A 24954-nucleotide genomic window follows, 5' to 3' on the forward strand; every position below is an offset into this window, starting at 1 on the left:
ATAAACCTTATAAGTCCTCCACTTAAATATTGGAGTCCATTTTATTTCACATTTCAGTTATATTCATTCTACAATAAGTAACATACCCGCCTGTAATTTTCAAGAATTCCTCTTGATTTTACTTCCAATTCTGTTTTTTCCAATTCCAACTTTTGTGCATTAGATTTTGCAAAAATAATTGTTGGCAAATTTCAGATGTGGTTTGTTCATTAAAGAAAAAATTATGTAAAAAGACTGTATTTGGTGAGACCTTGAGAACAATCCAACAACTAGGTCTCAGCTCAGACTGAAAAAGAATTGAGAAAGAGGCTTATTTATATCATACAGAAGAGCTAAACATGTCCATGTCCTGACCCTTCACATCCCGGGTGCCCATTATTTTCATTACAGAACAATGCAACTTGTAAAACAGTGAAAGTAAGAAACTACGCAGACACCATCACTTCACAGTCTCTCTTATTGAGGAGGAAGGAAGAGAAATGGGAAAAGATTAATTGGAAATTGTTGTATGTTTGCTGTACATGTTAGCCTCACTCTTTCTAACAACAAAATCCAGGCACAGGAGAAAGTAAGATAGTCTTCTAGAAGAAGTAGTTAAAGCCACGTCTTCTATAAAACTAAACTAAAACAGACTACTAGAAGATTAAGAGGCTTTTTTTTTTTTTAATCAAACATTTTCATATTTCAGACCATCAAGATCCTCTTGTGGACACCTATGATCCCAATTCCTTAGTTACAACTACGGTATTTTGTTAAAAGAAAAGTAATATTTGGACAGTATTAAGAAAACAACATGAAAATAATCTCATTTTAATATGTTGGATGCAGCTGCTTGATCACTTCCCTCAATTCTGTATGCACAATATTTGGTTCTTCTCTCCCGGGTTCATGACTCAATACTGGCATTCTCATTGCAGCAAGGCACGCTTTACTATCTCCAGGTTACTTCGCACTTAAAGTTCTGTTCTCCTGTATATTTGCTACCCCTTCAATTTAGGCATCATCCACAAATATTCAGGGAATAAAAGACATGAAGCAGCTTCCCAGGGTGAAGATTTATTTTAGTTAGTTTGTTGAACTGCTGCTGGAAAGCTTGCAAGTCTCAGACTGGTTGAGGACATGATACATGTAGCCGTTTCCTACTAGCCAGCAGCAGATAGGAATTTGAGAGTAGGCCCAGCAGAATAGCCAAAGGCAACACATTGTGACAAGGCAGTCTCACCCCAAGAATATGGGCAATGGAAATATTGTTTTCCCTAGACCCTGATCGGGGGCCCCTATCTTTGTTTAGGTAACAGTTGGGTGATAAATTTGATGCCTCTCCCCTCATTATAGACTGCTGGAAGGAAATAGCTCTCTGCCCCATCATTCTTCTTGGCAGTTAGGGATCCAATACTGCTACTCCCCAAACTCCCCTCTAGTCCAACTGTCATTTGGGGGTCATCCTCACCCATAAATAGTTGGACTCCGTCTCTGCCCTTGCTCACATATTACCAGGCAACAGCATTAATTGACCTGAGTCTTATGAGTTTCACTATGCTTCCCACGGTTTTGAAAAGCAGAAGAGAAAGTGACAGGAAGTCATGTAAATTTACTCTGTACCTACTTGGCAAAGCTACTAAGGCAATAGCGTCTCTGGTTTCAGAGCAGCAGCCGTGTTAGTCTGTATCCGCAAAAAGAAAAGGAGTACTTGTAGCACCTTAGAGACTAATAAATTCACGAAAGCTTATGCTCAAATAAATTTGTTAGTCTCTAAGATGCCACAAGTACTCCTTTTCTTTTTAATAGAATCTCTGTAGCTTTCTATCTGCAGACTCAGGAAAGCAGCTCACTACAAGCTTAACCTTCTTCCTATGAAGTGCATATATCTTCCTAAGGATAATGACCTGAAACTTCTTTTCATTACTTTTGCAAAAATTAATGCACTGGCCTCCACACTCACCAGATGGTTTTCCCCTCACCACTAGCAGGTGGATTTCTTCAGTCCTTGAAGCAATTAGCAAGAAAAATCACTTCTTGAAAGACTGATAGATTTGTCGGGGGGGGAGGGGGCATACCGAAGTGCTCTAAAGGCATCAGGTCTGAAAAGCACAAACAGCAACATCCTGCAAGGAAGAATCCTGAACTGGCTCCCAGGAAGAGGATAGGCTAGATACGATCCTATGCATCTTTTCTTTCTCTAAAGAACATCACTGTATTCATTTTAATTTGGGAAAGGGGAAAAAAGGGATCAGAAGGTGGAAAGCTTTGGTGAACGGGCACTAGAATATGGTGCACAGGGCGCATCAGAGTCTGGCTGCAAGGACACCCCCCGGGGGTAGGGCGCGCGGGGCCCAGCAGGGCAGTGGCTGCAAGGACCCGCCCCGCCCAGGGAGCACGGGGCGCAGCGAGTCCCTGCAGCGGAGCTGGGCGAGATAGGGCACAAGGGTGGGTACCTGCTACAGCTGCTGGGCGTGAGGCACGAGCCACCTACAGGGGCCCTCGCGCCGCCGTTGCTACGCCAAACATTGCTGTGTGTCTCCGAAACTCCCCGACCCTTGACGAGGACGCCACTGCCTCCCGAGCGCGAGAGCCCACCCCCCTGTGCGCGAACAGGTGCCGCCGAACTGGCTGCCCGCCCTCGCGTCTCTTACCTCATCACTCAGCGCCGGCGCTAGGAGAAGGACCCTAGTTTCCAGGAAAGCGCGTGCCACTGCGGATGCCTAGCAACTGCAATTATTTGTAACTTGAGGTACAGAGGCGGGCTCTGTGCGGAGGGTATGTAACTGCTGTAAATGGCTCATTTGGGGAGCTGAGGTTGCACAATCCATTTTAATGGCAGGCGTTCTTCAGGGCAGCCCTGAGGGGTCCTTTCTCTCGTGCCTCCTCTGGGCGCTGCGGCGGAGGCGGTGACCTCGGCTCCGACTTCCCCCGGTTCATGTGAGTTTCTCTCGGGCCGGGCCGTGTTCTCTTGTGCTGATCCGCGGGGGAGAACGGGATAAGACCCCCATTATTCCTTCCCCTCCTCCCACCGTGTGCGCGCGGAGCCGCGAGCCGGGCTCAGCCCCGCCCTGGAGCGCGCACATCCCCCTCCCCGCAATCACAGGGGACACCCCCGCCCCCCGGAGCAGTTCTCGAGCGTAGTGCCCCGGCTCTGCCGTCGGCGGTGACGGCACTGTGGGCATCGTGGGGCCGGCCGTTACCGAGCCCGGCCCGGCCCTTCGCGTTGTGACGGGCTCTGCAGGCCGCTTTCTCGGTGGCTGTGCTTCCCCGCGGCCGGCTGCGCTGTCGGTTAGGAGCGCTCCGCTCAGCCGATGCTGCGCCAGAGCGGCGGGGCTCCGGCTCAACTCGCCGCTGCGCTGGCCCGCCCGAGCTAACGGGCGCCAACGGCAGCAGGCGCGCGCTGCCGGCATTGTTGCTCGCAGCGCCTGGTGCTCGCGGGGCAGGCGGCGTCTATTCTGTCCTGCCTCCTGCTGCAGGGATCTGGGTGCTGCCGTGCAGGCGCCACAGCAGCTTCCCTTTCATCAGACCACAGGCTCCAGATGGAGTGTGACAGTCGGTCGCCGTTAGGGCAGCCCCCGTGTTACTGTGGTGTTTCACGCTATTCAGTGACCCGCATGTCTTTGTACCAGCCGGCATAATAGGAGTTATCTGGGGAAGCTGTAGGCTTGGACGTTTTAAGCAGCTGGGGCTGTGTGGGACCACGTGTGGGAACTATAACTATTTCAATACTCATCGTTTAACCTTAAACATATACCTAAGGTGTTTAAACGCTCACGTTTATGTTGTTAAACTTCACGTTTCAGGGCTAACAGTCCACCAAATGACAGATAATGCTCCTCTGAGTTACCCTTTCAGACTGTCTGCAGGCTCAGGAAGTCAATACTATTTTGATTAACATTTGGGTTATAGTTTTAAGGCTCTTTTTGTATTAGAGGCATTATTTTGTAAATGAAAGCTTAAATTCTGGAAGACAATGTGTGCTGAAGGATGGATGAGTATCTACCATAGCCACAAAATACATGGGGCCTTGAATGTCATTTAGAATGCAGACACAGAACAGATCTACTGACTGCAAAGGCATCATTTTGTGTACAAACTTTTCTGACTACAACTATGTTTTTATACACGTGAACTGTTTTGCTTAATATAGTACAAATATGAATGAATGAAGTAATATCACAGCTCCTTCACCCCACCCTCAGAAGAGACATTTGAAAAGATTTAAAATGTATGAATACATATATACATTTTAAATCTTAGCATATATTGTGGGTTATAAGAAAAGGAGTACTTGTGGCACCTTAGAGACTAACCAATTTATTTGAGCATCAGCTTTCGTGAGCTACAGCTCACTTCATCGGATGCATACTGTGGAAACTGCAGAAGACATTATATACACAGAGACCATGAAACAATAGGAGGTATACAGGAATACAGACTAACACGGCTGTTACTCTGAAACCTGTCATTGTGGGTTATGTAAGTGATATGGGAATATGATTTACTGGGAGTCAGATGTTAAGGTTCTGTTCCCAGCTCTGTCACTGGTATCCTTTAGGCAAGTCAATTAATATATCTATGCCTCGTTTTTCCTATTCCTAAAATACTTATTTTGCAGTAGTGTTGTTGGGATTCATTCCACATCCCATGCAGTTTACTGTGTCAGAGTAGCAGCCGTGTTAGTCTGTATCCGCAAAAAGAAAAGGAGTACTTGTGGCACCTTACTACAAAAGGTTTCCCCTCCCCCACCCCCCACCCCCGCTTTCCTGCTGGTAATACCTCACCTTACCTGATCACTCTTGTTACAGTGTGTATGGTAACACCCATTGTTTCATGTTCTCTGTGTATATAAATCTCCCCACTGTATTTTCCACTGCATGCATCCGATGAAGTGAGCTGTAGCTCATGAAAGCTTATGCTCAAATAAATTTGTTAGTCTCTAAGGTGCCACAGGTACTCCTTTTCAGTTTATTGTGTGTGGCTCTTTTATTGGAGATCATAAAAAACAATTTTTCTCTGCCCTTCATGAATAGACAGATGTCATGAATGCTTTTAATAAAACTTTGAATAATCCCCAGCGCCTTTGGTCAGAAATATCATCTTGCCTTGTTATGCACTCTTGATGTTCTCCACCTGCTGGCTGCCATCCTTAATTGAAAGGATAGTTGCATTTGGTTTAACCTGGTTTAATATATATGTGGATGTAAGACAGGGCATAAGTATACAATTACATTATCCTTAATTGGCAGTTATACCCTGCTTCTTAAGTTTGGAGAGCTTTAAGAACCATGGGAAAGTTTTATAAAAAAATGTTCCAATTTGGGAAGTTACTAATTGTCTGATATAGGCAAACTACCTGTTTTATAATATTCAGTAAGAGAGAATGACAACTGCCTTGCTGTGGCCTGCCAAGATCACCTTTCCCTCTCCCTCCAACGTGACCTTGTAAGAATTTCATTTCACTGTCTTGCAAGTTGTAAACATGACACTGGTCATGGCCAATAATCAGATTTCCTGTTTTATTGCTCTTTACTCTCACTTCTAATCTTGTCATTTTAGCACAGTTCAGTCTACAGAATTTTCAATATGCTTTGAGGAGGTTGGAAATTATGAAGAAAGAATTACCAGAGCCTCCATTAGGAATCAAAGCGTTTGTCTACACTATCTGCAGGATCAGCGGGCAGCGATCGATCCAGCGGGGTCAATTTATCGTGTCTAGTATAGACGTGATAAATCAACCTCTGAGTGCTCTCCTGTCAACTCCTGTTCTCCACCAGAACGAGACGTGCAAGCGGAGTCAACAGGAGAGCGTCAGCTGTCGATTTACTGCAGTGAAGACACCGCGGTAAGTAGATCTAAGTACGTCGACTTCAGCCATGCTATTCACGAAGCTGAAGTTGCGTATCTTAGATCGACCCCGTGCGGTAGTGCAGACAAGCCCCTTGGTTCATAGGTGATGCAATTTATGTATAATTAGCCAGCCATTAGTCTGTAAAGCATGATGTGGCTAATCTTTCTTCAGCTGTTATGTCCAGTGTCTCCAGAGACCTGTCTAATCTTAATTCAGTACATGATTATTTTTCATATCTATGGTAGCTATTCTATCCATCCCCACCAGAGGTATCAGTACTTCCCATTACTTTAATTCCATGTAGAAATACAGGACTTGAAGATGTCATATGCTTCACTGGTTGTGGGTAATGACAAGATTTCCTTTCAGAACTTGGAGGGAGGGTATTTTAAACTGAAATGTAATAAGGTTATGCAGCCTTTTTAAAGTGATTTTAAAATACACTTTTGTATTTGTTATACAATATTCCACTTAATATTTTGCTAACTCCAGTGAAGGGGCTGGTAGCATAAAATGTTCCAGTTCTGAAACAGTGAGTGGAGCTGCATGTTTAATTTTAACAGATGTAATTCAGAAAATTAGTAATGAAAATCTTAGAGCCAATCAACTGAGGCATAGTTGTTTCCTTTTTCTCTTACTACCTTTACTTCATTGGGAGTTATTTTGTTTCTTTTGAGAGAATAATAGGGCCCTATGGGTCTTGAATTGTCTTGCGCATCAGACACGGATATGTGGTGATATAGGATAAATGTTCCTATGATAGGAAATGACATACTAGCAAATATTTCATAAAATTAAAGATGGTAAACATGGAAAAGACCTTTGGCCTTGGCTTATTCCCTATTATACATTTTAGTACCTTCTGTAAAAGCTATTTTAAAAAATATTCGGGATAAAATGGGAACACAACTTTTCACTCCTAATGCTGAGACCAGGAGATAAATTTAGAGGGACAGATTAGAAATGAAATATTGTGCTTTTTCAAGAAGAAAAATAAAGATGTCTGGCATATATGAAAATAGCAAGAGAAGCAGCTGGAAATATTGTAGTCTTTTCTGACTTTTTTGTAGTTGCTTATATTCTTTATTTCAAGATTCAGTGTTACAGATCATAAAATTTGTAAGTTGGAAATAAATTTGGGCATAAAATGGACAAGAAAACAATTAAACTTGGAAAAATAGGAGCCTTAACTGAGGTAATTTGACATGATTATAGCTATAATTTTAACATCTGACTCAACAGTGATAGTCTATGATTTGAGACCTTTTATTAGATGAGAAGTCTGTAGGATGGAAAAGGGCGAAACAATCCAAGTGTCTGTCCACTTTTGCAAGTTAGCCGATGTTCTCCATAATAGTTGTATGAGTTCTTAAATCCATTTAGTTAAGTTGTTGTTACTGCTATGTATTTTACCTGACAGAGATTGGAGCCACTACAGCTACAAACTTACATCAGTTTCATACCTGAGTGATGTAGTTATACCAACCTAACACCGATGTAGAGCTTCTCCTGTTGACATAGATACCGCATCTCGTGCAGGTGGATTTACTGCACTGACAGGAGAAGCTCTCCTATCAGTGTAGTAGCATCTTCACTGAAGCACTAGAATGGCACAGCTGCACTGGTGCAGCTTTTTAAGTGTAGACCTGCCCTAAGTTAATTGCCTGACATTATAAAGAGAAAACCAACCCCCTCCTGAAGCTTACCAGGCTCTTGCTAAATGTGACAGATCAATTCAGGCTATCTTAAAATTCCATGTGAACTTGAGTAAAGGAGATCCCAGCATATTGGAAGCTTTTGTGGCATCCTAGTTAGTTAGTGGTATGCCTTTGCCAAATTTTGCTGTAAAGTAAATTTTAATATTCAATGTGGTTGATGCCACATAATGTAAGCTGCAGTGCATTCCTAGAATTTCTCTGGTCACATCCTTAATGTTAGATATCCTTGTTTTATTTTTTAAATATTTTTGAAGAGCATGAAGTCTTATTTCAAAAACATCTTACCATGTAAATACCACACTTTATGCTGATTCTCAAAACTGGTAATTTTACTGATGTTGACATCCTAAAGAGTTTGAGCAACTAGTGGTGCAAGAGGGTCTCATTTTTCTTTCATTTTCTTCATAAAATCAGTGAAACCCTGCTGTTTGCAATTTTTGGATAATAAGAATTCTAATTTATTTAAGCATTCTGTAATTTTTTAGAAATGTGTTCCTCTCTCTGTAAGTATGCAGGCTCATCTAATCTGCCTTCCTGTCCCCATTTCCAATCCTGGCTTTTATCCTTTTTTCTTTGATGTGTCTTGCATGTAATTTATTTGCTCAGCAACTCATAAACAGTCTCTGCGTATATAACTCTGGTTACAATTTTCAGAAAATGTCTCTTTGGAGCATACTCCAATGATTCCCTTTGTTGATTTATGGCGATTTATTTTGTATATTTTGACATGACGTTGACAGTTTGTTTTAACCGTTTATAAAGTTTTAATTTTTTGAATGTCAATGTCTTCCATCATTAAATAATTGTGTGCCCCCCCTCATAATTTCCTGCTATTAAAATTTATATTATAAAAATCTAAAAAGTGCTTAAAATAAACATTGATTAATTTCAACAGATAATACAAAATAAATTCAGCTAAGCCTAATTATAATGAAAATATGTGGCCTTCAGATTTTTTTTAAAAAAAGCATATCTACATTAATGGTTGTTTCCATATCTTTTTGTCAAATATAGGGCCTCTTCATGCATCAGGAAGGTATAAAATCCACAAAATGTAGCTTAGGACCAGAGTTGAAAATTGCAAGTCTCTTGACCTTGCAATCTTTTATTGGCTGGATTTAGTTTTTCCATTGTTCTGTAATATATATGAGAAATTTTCTTGGCCAAAAAATGCTGTTTGCACTTTGGCACTATCCTTCAGATACATGTAATTGTAGGGGATGTTAAGACATAAAACAAACCAAAAGTAAATAAAATAAGGATACTGTACTGATTTTAACAGATTGAACTGAGATGGAGGAGGAAGAGTGAGAGTGCTAGGAGGGTCAGTTCTTCATGAATCTTTCTGCTGGGGCCTTGATTACTGCTCAGTGCATAAATTGAAAGGGATTAGGTTAAACCCCACACCTAGAACACAGATAATCTGGTTTTGGTAAGCTGAAAAAGTTGTTTTGATTCTAGGACATTTATAGTTTATAATGCTCTTCTGTCTTCGCCGTTGAATAAATATATGTAAGTTGAAATGATGTACCTTAAAGAAAATGGGAATAGTTCTTACTTGGTTTGGGCACAAGGTTACTATTTATAGATTGTCTTGAAGAGATGAGAATGTCCAGCAACCAACGTCTTGCAGGAAATTGGGAGCAGAAGTGGAAGTTGCTGGGCTACAGTACATCAACCAAGCTTGGAAGGAGGGATGACAGGCTGTAAGAACGTTTTCCTGCTGAATGCTTCTGACTCAACCACCCAGTATCCCCAGAACATGAAAAGAAATGAGAAACGTGAATAAGCATCAGCAACATGAATAAGACAGGACAATGCAATTAGAGTTGAAATGTGTGACCATAATCTTATGTTATACATTGTAGTCCTAGCTCAAAGTATCTGTTCACCAGTAGTATGTGTGGTGTCTTCTCGGGAATACAAGGAAGCCTAATTCATCAATTTCTACGTAATTTAAACTTCTAAAAATGAAGCTTCTGTTCATTATATTTGTTGATGCATTGTTTTCTCCCTAATCTGCAGACGGATCTGCCAGTCATTAATGGAGTGAAATTAATGAGATAGTCACCAGTTTCTTTGCTGTTAGTCTAATGGAAAAGGTCAAGAATCTTGTCAGTTTCATGATGGGCTACTGCACTTTAAGGTTGCTCTGAGGAGCAGAGCCAGATGCTGAATTACAGGGGATGAGGATGCAGAAAATGGAATGGGAATGAGGAACGGAGATTGTTCACTCCTCACAGCAGCCATGAGTAGAGGGGAAGGGCTATAGTATTGGAATCCCATCTCTTCACAGCAGTGGGGAGTACCTGGGGGAAGAGAAGCATGAAGACCTGTACCTATTTCAGTAGCCAGGAGGCTCTGGGAATAGAGAAAAGACACAACAGTTGTGGGGGGACAGGGAGGAAGATGGAGCTTTAGGTTTATCAGAGACCCACTAGACAAAGAGTGTTATGAAGGATGGCCCCTCAGGTGGAAATCTCATTACCCTTCCCATTCCCGTCATCTGTGGATAGTAAGGGATTCTGGATTTCTTGCCATGACGTTGCTTCGAATGTCTTGAGCTGGTAGTTGTCGTATATGTTCTGATTATTGTTTATGGTTTAATTATATATTGCCATCTCTGGCCAATGGGATATTGATACAGTTAATGTTTTAGTCATCTCATTTGTTTCAAAAGAATGTCTTTATTGGATTTTCTTCCAGTACACCTGTGTATGTTTTCTCTATTTTATGGACTTTTCAGTTTACCAGAAGTGTTACTACTTTCCATTTTGCTTTGCCAGCAATGTCCAGACAATCTTTAAAGTGGTCTTTTCTGTATCTTACATTACCGACAAATTTTTATTGCCAGGGATTAGCACTGCATTATATGTTAGTCTGCTGTTGATAATGAGCCAGTTGCAGCCTTGATCTGGAATTCAAACGGAAAAAGTAGGTGATGGACTAAAGTGTCGTATTTCTGCCAGAGCCATGTGGAAATGATTTAGGTTGTAATGCTTCAAATAAAATACTTGTTGAACTTTAAACAGCAGAATGTCTTTTTCATGTATGTCCAGGATTACCACAGGATTTTTAAAAAGTCAAACTAACTTTTGAGTAGGAGGAAGGTTACCAGCTCCAAAAGAGCAAGATATGTTAATGAAAATTGTTCATTTTGTAATTACTGAATTGAAGCATGAAATGGGAGTAAGATGTAAAATGAGTACTGTAAGTAGAAGATGTAAAAGAGAACAAAAAAAAGTTTTTAAAGTATATTAAAAGCAAGAAAATGGCAAAGGAGAAGTGTAGCTTTCATATTTCATCGGGAAAGAAAGCAGAGGACTGAAATCCTACAGACTTACATTGGTATAGCTATGTTGTTCAGGGGTATGGAAAATCCACACCTCTAAGTGACGCAGTTATACCGACTGAGCTCTCAGTGTAGACAGCACTATGTTGATGGGAGGGCTTCTCTTGTCAACATAGCTACTGCCTCGTAGGGAGGTGGAGTACATATGCCAATGGGAGAAGCTGTCCCATCAGTGTAGGTAACATCTTCACTAAGCACTATAGCAGTGTAGCAAGCCCTTATTTTGCTTCAGTCTTCACTTAACCTCGTGTTGCTATTTATTCCTTTAAGTGTGATAGCAGTTAATGAGAAATGGGAGAGGTTACAAGGCAAAATTCAGGAAGGAACAGGTTAACCATTAACTTTGTCTGGAGAGGAAGGATGTTTAAAGCAGGGGACTGGAAGTCAGCAGAGACAAAGACAGAAAGGGAAAGATTGGTATCCTGGAAAGCAGCAACTTTGAACAGGATATAGGGGTCAGAGTGGACAAGAAACTGAATGTGAGCTCCCAGTACATTGCTGTGGCGACAAGAACTAGTATGCTCCTTAGATATGTAAACAAGGAAGTAGTGAGGAGGAGTAGATCTACAGCATTGGTTAGACCAGTTGTTCTCAAACTTTTTACTGATGACCCCTTTCACATATCAAGCCTCTGAGTGTGACCTCCCCTTATAAATTAAAAACACTTTTTTATATACACCTCTACCCCGATATAACACTGTCCTCAGGAGCCAAAAAATCTTTCCTCATTATAGGTGAAACCGCGTTATATCGAACTTGCTTTGATCCACTGGAGCACGCAGCCTGGCCCCCCCTGGAGCTCTGCTTTACCGCGTTATATCCGAATTTGTGTTATATCGGGGTAGAGGTGTATTTAACACCATAATAAATGCTGAAGGCAAATCAGGGTTTGGGGTGGAGGCTGGCAGCTTGCCACCCCCCATGTAATAACCTCACGACCCCCTGCGGGGTCCCAACCCGCAGTTTGAGAACCCCTGGTTAGATTGATTCTGAAATACTTCAATGGCTGGAGAAAATTCCTTACAGTGAGAGATTTAAAGAGCTCAATCTGTTTAGTATATGAAAACATATAAGGGGTGACTTGATTACAGTGCAGAAATGCCTTCCTGGGCCGAAAATACCCAGTACAAAAGTGTTCTTTAAGGTAGCAGAGAAAAGCATAACTAGAACCAATGGCTGGAAGCTAAAACTGTATATATTTAAATTTAGAAATAAGGCACACATTTTTAATGGAGGGTGGTTAACCACTTGAACAAACTACGAAAGGAGGTGGTGGATTCTCCATCTTTTGATGTCTTCAAATCAAGACTGTATGCCTTTCTAGAAGTTATGCTTTAGTCAGACATAAATTGTTGGTTTCAATGCTGGGGTAACTGGGTGAAATTGTATGTCCTGTGATATACAGTATGACTGAGTAGACAATTTAATGGTCTCTTCTGGGTTTAAAGTCTGTGAATCTATGACTACAACCATGTCATCTCATCCCAGCACTAACCAGGAGATTCTTAAGGATGAGGGAGAAATTTTAATATATCTTTCTTCCAGCAAGAGGGGCTGGGAAGAAGGGAATTTTAAATTTATCAGAAACTATCCAACCAGAGGCCAATATAAAAGATGGAGCACCAAGCAGAGTCTTGACACAGCCTCCAATGTATGGATCCTAACATTCTTCTCCTTATTGCAATTTGTAAATAGTAGTGGGGCAGGGCTGAGCTTCTCGGCAGGGCATTGCGCACACACACGTATATATCTGGTAAATATGTTTAGTCCTCTGGCTAGTCAGTTTCTTGTACAGCAGCTTTTCAAAAACTGTTTTAAGCATTTTAAATGGGGCTATGTATGGGCTATTAATTTCAGTCTTTGCAGTAGTTGGATATCTCAGGTGCACACAACCAGCTCTTCTAAATTGTTAACCCCATTCAGTTCTGCAATTCCAAAGACGTAGAAAAGAAAGATAAAAGCTACAGGGCCCTACCATAGTGGCTTACACTTGCTTACATATCTTCCCTGACAAGCCATGGTTTGCACTAAGGCTATGGCTATGCTGGCATTTTACAGCACTGCAACTGTCTCGCTCAGGGGTGTGAAAAAACACCCCCCTGAGCACAGCAAGTTACAGCGTTGTAAAGCACCAGTGTAAACAGTGCCCCAGCGCTCTGAGCTAATCCCCTCGTAGAGGTGGAGTACCAGGAGCACTGGGAGAGCTGTCTCCCAGCGTTGGCGTGCGACCACACTTTCACTTCAAAGTGCTGCCGCGGGAGCGCTCCCCCCCGCGGCAATGCTTTGAAGTTTCAAATGTAGCCAGGCCCTAAGACTAAAAGGAAGTGTTAAATAACAGAACGGGCTAACCTGGGAAATACTGAGGAGGGAAAACAGCAACAAACTGACTTCTCACGTAACACATTATTAGTGAACGCTGTTATTTATTAATACATTACACCTCCATAAAAACTGAATTTTAGCCAACATGTTGTTCTACAATGGTAAACTTTTTCATGCCTAACAGTTTAAATTGTTTTCATGTATCACTCAGTTTCTGCAAAGCATTATACCAAGTAGATGCTGTCTCGATGAAAGGATTATACAAATACAATTCAATACTGGTATTGTCATCTATTTGGTCAGAGCTGCAGAATTATCTAACTGATTATGTGTCATTAGCACCTGTTTGGCTATACATGTAATTTCTTTTATTCATTCTCACTTCCATAAAATTAGCAAAGATGTTGCTTCTAAATGAGTTCACTTTCTATTTTTCCAGCACCCGGGTGGTGAGATCAGATTTTCCAAATCATGTAGTTGAGGATCCTTGTTCTCCCTTTCATATTGAATTCTTGGAGGAAAACTTTCTAAAACAGCAATAATACAAATTTTATTTATAAAGTATCATCCCAAATGAGGTACTCTGAATACTGTGCAACATAACATTTTAAAATATAATAATCTGATTAAAACCACCACCTTAAAATTCAAATAAATAAGAAAGAGGGATATAGTAGAGGGACAGTTTTGGAGAGATGATAATATGTGATTGACTCCACATATTGGTCACACCAAAAAGACTTGTAGAAACATATTATAAGATGCTTTTTAAAAGTGGGGAGAAATTTATTGAGATCAATGACAAAAGGAAGAAACTTCTATACCCTAGGGCTCATGACAACAAAGCATAATTTTTGCTGACCTGAGATGTGGCGGCAATCGCATAACATCTTGTGTTATGAAGTAGTCAAAGAATCAATAAAGATGTGTCCTGTACAAATTGTGTAATGGGGGAGGGAGAAGAGAGAGACATCAAAACCTGGTACCATGTTTGGCCCATGGGGTTTGCAATTGAAAGAGCACTGCTGAAACCTTAAAATAAGGACATTACATAAGAGGGAGCCTCCTCATAATGTAGGTGGACATGGGTGTTCAGGACTTCAGTTTTCTCAGTGATATGGAAAAGGTCGTTCTGGCCTGTCCATCTGCCAGTATTCCTTCAGGGCCACTACTGAACTTGCAGGTTTGAAGGGGCAAGATATATAAAGTCTTACAAGAGTTGTATATCGTTCATCATCCTGATGAGCAGTCATCACTCCAGAGCAAGGACAGAACCCAGGCTGGAACTTATCTTGATTATCATTGGTGTAAAGGGCATCTGAACCTGTGAATAGTCATTGCTTTCTCATTGCCTCCTGAAAAGGAGAGGAATGGGTCTGAAGCTGGGCAAAATTGGCATAACTCTAGCGTTAGGTTAGGCTTCTGTGTGTGGCAATCATTGACTTTCCTCTCTCTAAGCAAGGCACAGTGATAATGTCAGTACAGCCACACCACTTGAAAAAAGCAACCAGTAATGGTTATGTTCTGAATGACAGATAGTGAGTTTCTGGGATCCAGATGACCACAGATACCACCTTCCAAACCCATGATCAAACTCCACAAGAGGGAGATTGGCCATCCTTGGCTTTTGCAGTCAAAAGGGTCAGAAAGCCCTATATTTGATTTCCTATCCACGCAGAATATAACAAACTAGTCACAGTGATTAGCTGAAGAAAGCATTGGTAAATTGAGTAAAACTGCATTAATCTGATGGTGTGCTTCCCAAAGATTGTCTGGACTTCTTGCAGTGTCTCTGAATGAGGACAAGTAACATCTCCTGACTTAAATCATGCTAAGATTTCAAGTGCCATAAAAATGACAGCTGGTTTCTTCAGAGGAAACCAGAATGTGTTTGTTGCTTTCTCCAGTAACATTATTGGAAATACTCAGAGGTTTTTTAAAAAAGAAATTACTCCTCTGCTGTTTGTCTGCGGGTAAAAGGACAGGGATAAGGATCTGTATTGGGAATTGGCTTTTAGAAGAAATATGCATGCAGAAAAACATTTTCTCCATCTCTCAGAGAGACGTTCATCAGTGTCCCAGTCTAATATACTGAGTCATGGTTTTACTAATGCACTTGCCCCTGAGTTTTTTAGTGAAGAAGAGTTTTGCACTAACATGGGAGTCTGTTCCCCCAATTTCCTCCTTTAAATAGGAGGTAAAGAAACATTTTCTCCATCTTAAATATTTGTCTTTTGTTTGCTGCTTTGTACTTTGTAATAAGATGAGGGTAAATGTTATCTGATCACTTCTGAGATGAATATTAGAAATTTGTTGTGCTATTGGCTGATAGGTTAAAAACTACAGAATACACCATAGAATTGTTAGCCTTGATAAATACTTTCTGTTGCCAAGAATGCTTTATCTTGTAGATTGTATAGAAATTATTTTAACCAAAAGAGTTGTCAAGATACAAAATTAAAATAAAGGTTTTATCTGAACATTTTTGCTGTTAAGACTATGAAGTCTTTAAAATGACTCCCATATATACTTTTTAGAATATTTATTTCACTATTAAGCATCTCTCCAATTTTATGCAAATTATATATATAGGTGTGCATGCAGGGGAAATTACTATACATAAACAGAGCTAAACATAGATGTCAAATTGTGAGTTTCCTAATAAAAGAAGGAAGTGTTAAACTGGCTGTTTGGATTTTTACACCTGTGGCCATGCAGGGAAAGAAAGCGGGAAATATCCTCATATAGTCTTACAGAGGTTTTTATTATTTGCCAAAGAATGCTAAATAAAATTACAGGGTGCCTGAATAATTTTTGAGAGCATCATTAAATATAAAAAATGACAGTAGAACCACTGAGCTGCTCTAGGTGAAATGTACTCCAAATACATTTAAATATATTTCAAAATATATTAGGTGGAATATAATGTTCTTAATAAGACTCTGATCTCAGTCTAAAGATCCTAAATTTAAAGAGGGCAAATAAAGCAAGCAACCAACCAACCTGTTCCCCCCGACACCCCTTTCCCCCAATTTTAGTTGCAGTTTTTTGGACACTATCCTATTGTTCACTGTGATCTGGAAATTCCTATATTTACAATTGATCTGGAAAAAGAGGCATAATTATCAACTCTCTGAGGGTTAAGACTGTTTTCAGACATCAAAGAGATCTGTCTGGGTTGGGGAGGGACTGAGGCACCAGTGTAAGGGTAGTGATGTTTTTCAAAACCTCTAATAAGACACAGGGAAGATGCTATCTTATATCAGATTCTTGGAAACTTCAACCCAAAATTTAAAAAGTTTGAAATTTGAACTTTGTGACAGATGTCCAAGAAGTTTCTTACTTTGAAGAGCATTGTCATCTTGTCAGCCAAGAGAGTAAGAGAGTGCTACAGCCTTTATTGTGAAGTAAGGAAATAAGGAAACAGATCAAAAGAGCCAGACATGTACCCAGAAGTCTCCTGCTGCAAGACAAGCCCAAAACAGAAACCAACAGAACTCCACTGGCCATCACATACAGCCCTCAGCTAAAACCTCTCCAACGCATCATCAGTGATCTACAACGCATCCTGGACAGCGATCCCTCACTTTCACAGGCCTTGGGAGGCAGGCCAGTCCTCACCCACAGACAACCCGCCAACCTGAAGCATATTCTCTCCAGCAACTACACACCGCACCGTAGTAACTCTAACTCAGGAACCAATCCATGCAACAAACCTCGATGCCAGCTCTGCCCACATATCTACACCAGCAACACCATCACAGGACCTAACCAGATCAGCCACACCATCACCGGTTCATTCACCTGCACGCCCACCAATGTAACATACACCGTCATGTGCCAGCAGTACACCTTTGCTATGTACATCGGCCAAACTGGACAGTCCCTACGTAAAAGGATAAATGGACACAAATCAGATATTAGGAATGGCAATGTACAAAAACCTGTAGGAGAACTCTTCAATCTCCCTGGACACACAATAGCAGATTTAAAGGTAACCATCCTTCGGCAAAAAAACTTCAGGACCAAAAGTCTTCCTTTTCCTATTGTACATCTGACAAGCAAGAGAAATTTCTGTAGGCTCTCTGTTTGAAACGAACATTAAAAATTTTGTTCTTGAGTTTTAGGGAAGTCTGATCATTCTTTGTTCTGTTTGTCAGCTTTTTAAATGCCTTGCAGCCCCTCAGGGTTCTGGCTGCAAGACTATCAGAAAGTCTTACATTTCAAAGAATAATGAATTTTCTGCTACCATCGTGCCTTACTTATAAGAGCAACCTCTGCTCCATGGGCAATAAGAACATAAACTTCCTAAGGACTCTGCACACACAGCTCTACAGCAGCCTATGCCATTGGCATAGGTACTCCACCTCTCTGAGAGGCAGTAGCTATGTCAATGGGAAAATGACATAGTGTTGTCTACATGGGGTTAGGTTGGTGTAACTGTGTCGCTTGGGGGTATGGATTTTCCATACCCCTGAGTGCTGTAGTTATACCAACATAGGCTTGATCTGCACTCCAAACTTATGTCATCTATAGATTAGTCACATTTCTGTCATAGCAGAATAGATGCCATTTGAGAAAGCTGGGTTCTTCAGACAACATTCGCTAGTAGTTTTCAATCCACTTTTTGATCTGTTGGATGCTGTTGTTCACTTTCACTCTTTGAGGCAGGTAGAAGAAGAAGCTGAAGAAGAGTAATCCCTCTAAGTTTGTTTGGCTTATACATGCACCCTACTAAGACACTCCTCCCTTGCTGGTTTTTGGTGATAATTTTGCTCGAGTATTGAACAGAGATACGAGTGTTATATTGCTCAGGAAGTTTCCTGGGAGGTAGTGAGGCAGCCCACCTTCTGTGTAAGGAAGGACATAAACAGATTTTTTTTTCCCTCTTCTGTTCTCCATCTGCTAGTTGGAGGAACTAAACCATATTTGCACGGGAAGTCTACTAAGAAGTAGCGAGACAGCACAGACTCGGTGTACTACAGGGAAGGACATGACAAAAAGCTTAGTGCCCCTTCTTATCTCTCCTCTCCTCCACCCGCGTTTCCATTCCTGTTCTGTCTTCTGGTTGTAGGAATTAACTAGTTCATCTGGGCTGGCATATGAGATCTAGGAGAAATCTGATTGTCAAGTAAGAAATTATGCTCCTTTAAAGATGTTCTTGGTGTGATTTGTCCATATTCATAGTCAATTTCCAAATACTTTTTTGTATATGTGATCAACTAAAATATGGAATTGGACTTTGAATTGCTAAATTCACAGCAGGTATACAGCATGTTTCAAGCAGGTGTTTCCCCTTTAAAATGTAGCCTCCATGTTTCCTGTCAGCATGATGCAAAATAGTGACCTAATTGACATACAGAACAGGGAAAGCACTTATTGGAGGTAATAAAGTATTATTTTGCTTGATAGGAAGCAGCTGATCCAGATATTTTGAAATAGATTATCAGAATAATCATTCAAATATTCCTAAACTGTTAAAAGCGTATTTATTTAGACTTATAACAAGAGGCACCTGTCTGAACACTCGCTATGCCTCTGATAAATACTTTTACTTTTTTTAAGCTTTATTTTACTTTATAAAATGCAATAACTAAGCAGCACAAAAATTAAACCAAATTCCTTGTTTTTTCTAAATATTATTGCTTCAGCAACCCATGCAGGATCAGTAATTCGAGGCTATTTTCAAACCTTATGGTTTTCCAAGTGTTTTAGTACAGGTTTTGTAAACCATTTTGATCGTTTTCCTATGTGAAAGACAATGGCTTGGGGAAATACAACACTTTAAAAATTCCAATGTTAATACTTTGAATATATTAAAAATCGTAAATAAAATAACCACCAAAACAGGGCAGGATCAAGGCACAGATTAATCAGATGGGAGGGGCAGAGACCTGAAGTAGATATAGTTGATATATTTCAGTGCAATAAATTTTTATTAAATCTTAGACATATTTAATAGTTTGTTGCTTACAGTTTCTAAAGAAAATAATCTGTTATTATATAAAAATGTTTGTGAAATTTGGATTTATGTAATTTTTTCTATTCTGAGAGCATGAGGGCTGATAAATCATGCGAGTCCAAGAATAATTTTGAAACAGAGGTCATTCTTGATAACCTAGCATTTAATTTTTTTAATGATAAACTCTCAATCTGTAGAAATATTTTTCTTCTACCCCATTTTATAGTATACCAGTTTGCAAGTCGATCAGTTGCGGCAGTCAAAAGTTTAGAGGGAGGTTGAAAATAGGACTTATATTGGATGTCTACATGCAGCCTTAATTGTGGAGTCAAAACTGATGTTTCTATAATAACCTGTTTGTTTCCATTTAAATAAAAACAAATAGGAAAAGTACATTTGAAAATAAAAGTTCTTCTTATTCGGCTAGCTAGCTAATTAGAAATTATTGGTCTTTGTGTTAAAGAAAATTGGATCCATGTCATAAGTGACTCTCTGGTGTGTTTTTGCATATCCTAATTAGGTGAGAATTTTGCGGGAGAGGGGGAACGAGGGAAGGTTGTGAAAGGTGCTGACAATGCATAAAACATACTGATGATCTTAAAAAAAAAAAAAAAAAAAAAAAAATTATTGAGCCTGTAGACTTCATGAGGATATTTAGTACAGTTTTTTTGGCTTAAATTTCCTATTACAGAAGGCTTTTCTTTCAATTTCCTTCTCTCCAGGAGCTTTCCTGACATGATCTTCATTGAGCATGAATTGATGTTTTACTGCTTAGTCTTTTGGTTCAGGACCCTCCTCTCAGAAGCACCCCTTGGCTGTTGGGTTTAGTTTCTATTCCAGTGCATTTCTCCATTACAGTTTAACGCACAGCTTTGTTGTGGCATCTTATTTCAGACTCAGAAGATAAGCGAGTGGATCGTTCCAGCAATCTCAATTGGCTTGGTCAGCAAGGGATTGCTAGTTCAGGAAGAATGTACTTCTTTGCACATAGCTGAACATAGTATAGTGCCTTTTAACAACAGCTGCTCTGGAGCTGAAGGCCATAAATTCATGTCCCTGCTTAGCTTACTGTAAAAAGGTTTGAAACCTTCTGCCTGAAATGGTTTTATAGCTGCTAGAATTTACACAGTATGGGAATCAACATAGACAGGGGAAATGGCACTGAACTGGGAGTCTGGAGAATTGGTCTATCCCTTGCTCTTATATTAGCCTGCTGTCTGACCTCTTGCAAGGGGATAGTGATATTAAACTTACTTTTGTCAAACATTTTGAGGTTCTCAGATGAAAAGTGCAACAGGTATTGATTGTCCTTAAAAAAGTTGCTTTCTTTTTGACAGATATTACTAGTTCAAGTGGCATTCATCCATCCTTTCCATCTCCAGTGGCCAAGGCGGGAATGTTCCCTATTGTACATTTACGTATGCTCTGCCCAAACTGCACATAAAGGAAGCCTGTCAATTTGAAATCAGCTCAGTTTAAAAAAGAGTTAGTTCAAAGCATTTGCCTCCAAATACCTTCTCTCATGCTCACTCTCACTGAAAATAGAGGAAACTTTTGATGTGCAATGAATGTAAAAGCTGCTGATTTATTTTATACTATGCTGTTGTTTCCTCTGATTATGTATTCATGTTTTCCAACAGATGTAGCTGTCCTGTAGTTACCAAAGAGCTAATAATTCAGCTAAACTGGTCCACCTTACACACAACAAATAATAAAATTCCTTACGGCACAATCCTGCAAACATTTGCTATTGGACATACTGCATAGTCCTTTTTGCAGCCAGGTAGTATGTGTTTGCAGGATCAGATCTTTAGAAATTAGTGGAGTGAAATTCTTGGTTTAGTTCTCCTTGGATCCATACACATGAAGACTTTTCATTAAGACATCCATTGAATGCCTGTAATATTAATTTAATGGGGGGGAAATGATATCAAATTATACCAGGTTTTTGCAGCTAACATGACAAACATTTAACAGATGTTTTGATGGTGTAGTGTGTGCAGAAGTATTACAAAAATTAGAAGCAGACTCTTGAAAGGGTTGTTTTATATGTGTAATCTTTGCTGCAGTTTAGGATATTAATTTTTTTACTTCCTCTGTTTGCCTGTGAGGGAAGATTTGCCTGCCTTTTGACATTGTCTTAATGATTAAAACTTCAATTGCATCTTTCCTGTTTTAGATATTCTATTTTTATAGAAGGCTTTCAATTTATGTTTGGTTACTGTTTGATTTAATAGGTTACACTTATGTGGTATGTTTCATGAGCAGGTGAACCATGATTAAGTAAAAAAATCTGTGTTTCCCATGGTTATAAGTGTGTTACCTGTCAATTGCAGCCCTCCTAAGTTTTACAGGAGTGGAGATCCATTCTTCAGCCCTACTTCTACAAAATTTAGGAGTTTTGCAGGTCTGAAACCCATCTAAGGACAGGAACCAAGAAAACTGGACCAAGCCTCTACTGTTAGGGATGCTGGCAGCCTCAGCCAGCTCTGGGTCAGCTGGAGCAGCCAAGCTGCGGAATCCAGGTTTATGCGGCAGGTGAGAGTGGAGTGGTAATGGTGTAGTTTGGATGGGCCACTTTAAAACATGCTCTTGCTCAGTCACTTCTAGTCATTTTGAACATATCAACAAAAAAATTAAGACTGGGACAGAACGATTTGGAAGGACATTGCAAAGTTTAAATAGCATGTTTTTAAAGATAAATGTTCTAACATTACTAGTAAAACCTGACATTCTTTGTTTTCATAATGGAATTGGACAGTTAAAATAGACCAGTCAGTTTCGCTTTTGTTTCTCATCAATTCCTTGTTTGGCTTATCAGTAGTAGCAAAAGGTCAAATGTTTGTGTTGCAAACATTTTATGGAGAAAAGTTTAAAAATAAAAACAGATAATGGAAGCAGCGATTTGGGTTAATTTTCATTAAAACTGTTGTATTAACAGTTCCCCTCTAAATAAAAACTACAAAGTCTTTCTGGCATAATAAATAATAAAGGAAAATTTGAGCATCTGATCTCTGCCTTGCATATATCAATTTCACTGAAAGTTGCATATCTCTATTTCAATGAAAGAAAGTTTAAGTAACACACTATAGAAAAGAGGGGAGTGTAGTTTGTGTAGTGAAGGGACGGCTTCCTATCATTACAGGTTTCAGAGTAACAGCCGTGTTAGTCTGTATTCGTAAAAAGAAAAGGAGTACTTGTGGCACCTTAGAGACTAACCAGTTTATTTGAGCATGAGCTTTCGTGAGCTACAGCTCACTTCATCGGATGCATAGCATATCGTGGAAACTGCAGAAGACATTATATACACACAGAGACCATGAAACAAAACTTCCTCCCACCTCACTCCCCCGCTGGCAACAGCTTATCTAAAGTGATCCTCAAATAGAGCCATTTCCAGCACAAATCCAGGTTTTCTCACTCTTTCCCCCCCCCCCCCCCACACACACACATACAAACTCACTCTCCTGCTGGCAACAGCCCATCCCCCTTTGAAACCCCTCTTTATAATGCGCATGATAATCAAGGTGGATCACCTCCAGCACTAATCCAGGTTTTCTCACACCCCCCCCCACACACACACCCCTTTTTTTCCAAAAACCACACACACAAACTCATTCTCCTGCTGGCAACAGCTCATCTTACAATGTGCACAGCAATAATCCAAGTTTAACCAGAACGTCTTGGGGGGGGTTTTGCAGGAAAAAAACAAGGGGAGACAGGCTACCTTGCATAATGACTTAGCCACTCCCAGTCTCTATTCAAGCCCAAATTAATAGTATCCAATTTGCAAATGAATTCCAATTCAGCAGTTTCTCGCTGGAGTCTGGATTTGAAGTTTTTTTGCTTTAAGATAGCAACCCTCATGTCTGTGATTGCGTGACCAGAGAGATTGAAGTGTTCTCCGACTGGTTTATGAATGTTATAATTCTTGACATCTGATTTGTGTCCATTTATTCTTTTACGTAGAGACTGTCCAGTTTGACCAATGTACATGGCAGAGGGGCATTGCTGGCACATGATGGCATATATCACATTGGTGGATGTGCAGGTGAACGAGCCTCTGATAGTGTGGCTGATGTTGTTAGGCCCTGTGATGGTGTCCCCTGAATAGATATGTGGGCACAGTTGGCAACGGGCTTTGTTGCAAGGATAGGTTCAGCCCCCAACCAGAAGAGTTCCCAGAAGTCACCTACTACAGGACAGGCCTAACAAAGAAAATAACAGAACGCCACTAGCCGTCACCTTCAGCCCCCAACTAAAACCCCTCCAACGCATTATTAAGGATCTACAACCTATCCTGAAGGATGACCCAACACTCTCACAAATCTTGGGAGAAAGGCCAGTCCTTGCCTACAGACAGCCCCCCAACCTGAAGCGAATACTCACCAACAACCACATACCACACAACAGAACCACTAGCCCAGGAACCTATCCTTGCAACAAAGCCCGTTGCCAACTGTGCCCACATATCTATTCAGGGGACACCATCACAGGGCCTAACAACATCAGCCACACTATCAGAGGCTCGTTCACCTGCACATCCACCAATGTGATATATGCCATCATGTGCCAGCAATGCCCCTCTGCCATGTACATTGGTCAAACTGGACAGTCTCTACGTAAAAGAATAAATGGACACAAATCAGATGTCAAGAATTATAACATTCATAAACCAGTCGGAGAACACTTCAATCTCTCTGGTCACGCAATCACAGACATGAGGGTTGCTATCTTAAAGCAAAAAAACTTCAAATCCAGACTCCAGCGAGAAACTGTTGAATTGGAATTCATTTGCAAATTGGATACAATTAACTTGGGCTTGAATAGAGACTGGGAGTGGCTAAGTCATTATGCAAGGTAGCCTGTCTCCCCTTGTTTTTTTCCTGCAAAACCCCCCCCCAAGACGTTCTGGTTAAACTTGGATTATTGCTGTGCACATTGTAAGATGAGCTGTTGCCAGCAGGAGAATGAGTTTGTGTGTGTGGTTTTTGGAAAAAAGGGGGGTTTGTGGGGGGGGGGGGTGAGAAAACCTGGATTAGTGCTGGAGGTGACCCACCTTGATTATCATGCGCATTATAAAGAGGGGTTTCAAAGGGGGATGGGCTGTTGCCAGCAGGAGAGTGAGTTTGTATGTGTGTGTGTGGGGCCGGGGGGGAAGGGTGAGAAAACCTGGATTTGTGCTGGAAATGGCTCTACTTGAGGATCACTTTAGATAAGCTGTTGCCAGCGAGGGAGTGAGGTGGGAGGAAGTTTTGTTTCATGGTCTCTGTGTGTATATAATGTCTTCTGCAGTTTCCACGATATGCTGTGCATCCGATGAAGTGAGCTGTAGCTCACGAAAGCTCATGCTCAAATAAACTGGTTAGTCTCTAAGGTGCCACAAGTACTCCTTTTCTTCCTATCATTAATCATCTTGTATTCAAACCAGTATATATCTGAAATGTCCATGCCACAACATTGCTTTTTATTTTACACCCAATCCATATGAAAATAGGCGTTTCTTCCCCAAACATCCTTATATCTGTACTTAGTCCACCACATTAACAAGCAGATATGTTGCTTTTGTACAGTCACAGCTTCTGAGTTCTGTAGTTTTTCTATTCCTGTTGGAAAGAAATCATTTCCATCCAAAGAAACTCTAAAGCTTTTATAACAGTGTACAGGGAATTCTGAAGGAAAAATAGAACATGTAAAATATCTCTGAAATACAAAATATTTCAGGATGGATTTTCTAAGTGGAGGAATTTTTTGTGGTTGCTTTTTA

At 40.5% G+C, this 24954-nt stretch overlaps 2 protein-coding genes and 1 long non-coding RNA gene across 11 annotated transcripts in view; 2 read left to right on the top strand and 1 right to left on the bottom strand.

The window, feature by feature from the left end:
- Positions 1–2766, bottom strand: part of TBCK (TBC1 domain containing kinase) — a 181165-nt gene extending 178399 nt beyond the window's left edge. For 6 of the 9 annotated variants that reach the window (XM_043545292.1, XM_043545293.1, XM_043545294.1 and 3 more), the window contains exon 1: positions 2436–2626. The gene's annotated coding sequence lies outside the window, so the exon portion shown is untranslated. Of the gene's footprint in view, positions 1–86; positions 287–2435 lie in introns of all 9 variants that reach the window. The other 3 variants (XM_037897003.2, XM_043545291.1, XM_007054394.4) reach the window with 3 other exon arrangements.
- Positions 2767–2796: 30 nt separating this feature from the next.
- The window catches only part of AIMP1 (aminoacyl tRNA synthetase complex interacting multifunctional protein 1), a 65493-nt gene continuing 43335 nt past the window's right edge, over positions 2797–24954 (top strand). Inside the window, exon 1 of the mRNA XM_007054397.4 lies at positions 2797–2919. Within this exon, the coding sequence (XP_007054459.3) occupies positions 2918–2919 (2 nt within the window). The 5' untranslated portion in view covers positions 2797–2917. The remainder of the gene's footprint in view (positions 2920–24954) is intronic.
- Positions 5711–10580, top strand: LOC119566088. The gene is made up of 2 exons (XR_005225103.1): positions 5711–5827; positions 9185–10580. It is a non-coding gene; the product is annotated as an uncharacterized LOC119566088 (long non-coding RNA).

Source organism: Chelonia mydas, chromosome 4, assembly GCF_015237465.2.
Source record: "Chelonia mydas isolate rCheMyd1 chromosome 4, rCheMyd1.pri.v2, whole genome shotgun sequence".
NCBI classification, from domain to species: domain Eukaryota; kingdom Metazoa; phylum Chordata; order Testudines; family Cheloniidae; genus Chelonia; species Chelonia mydas.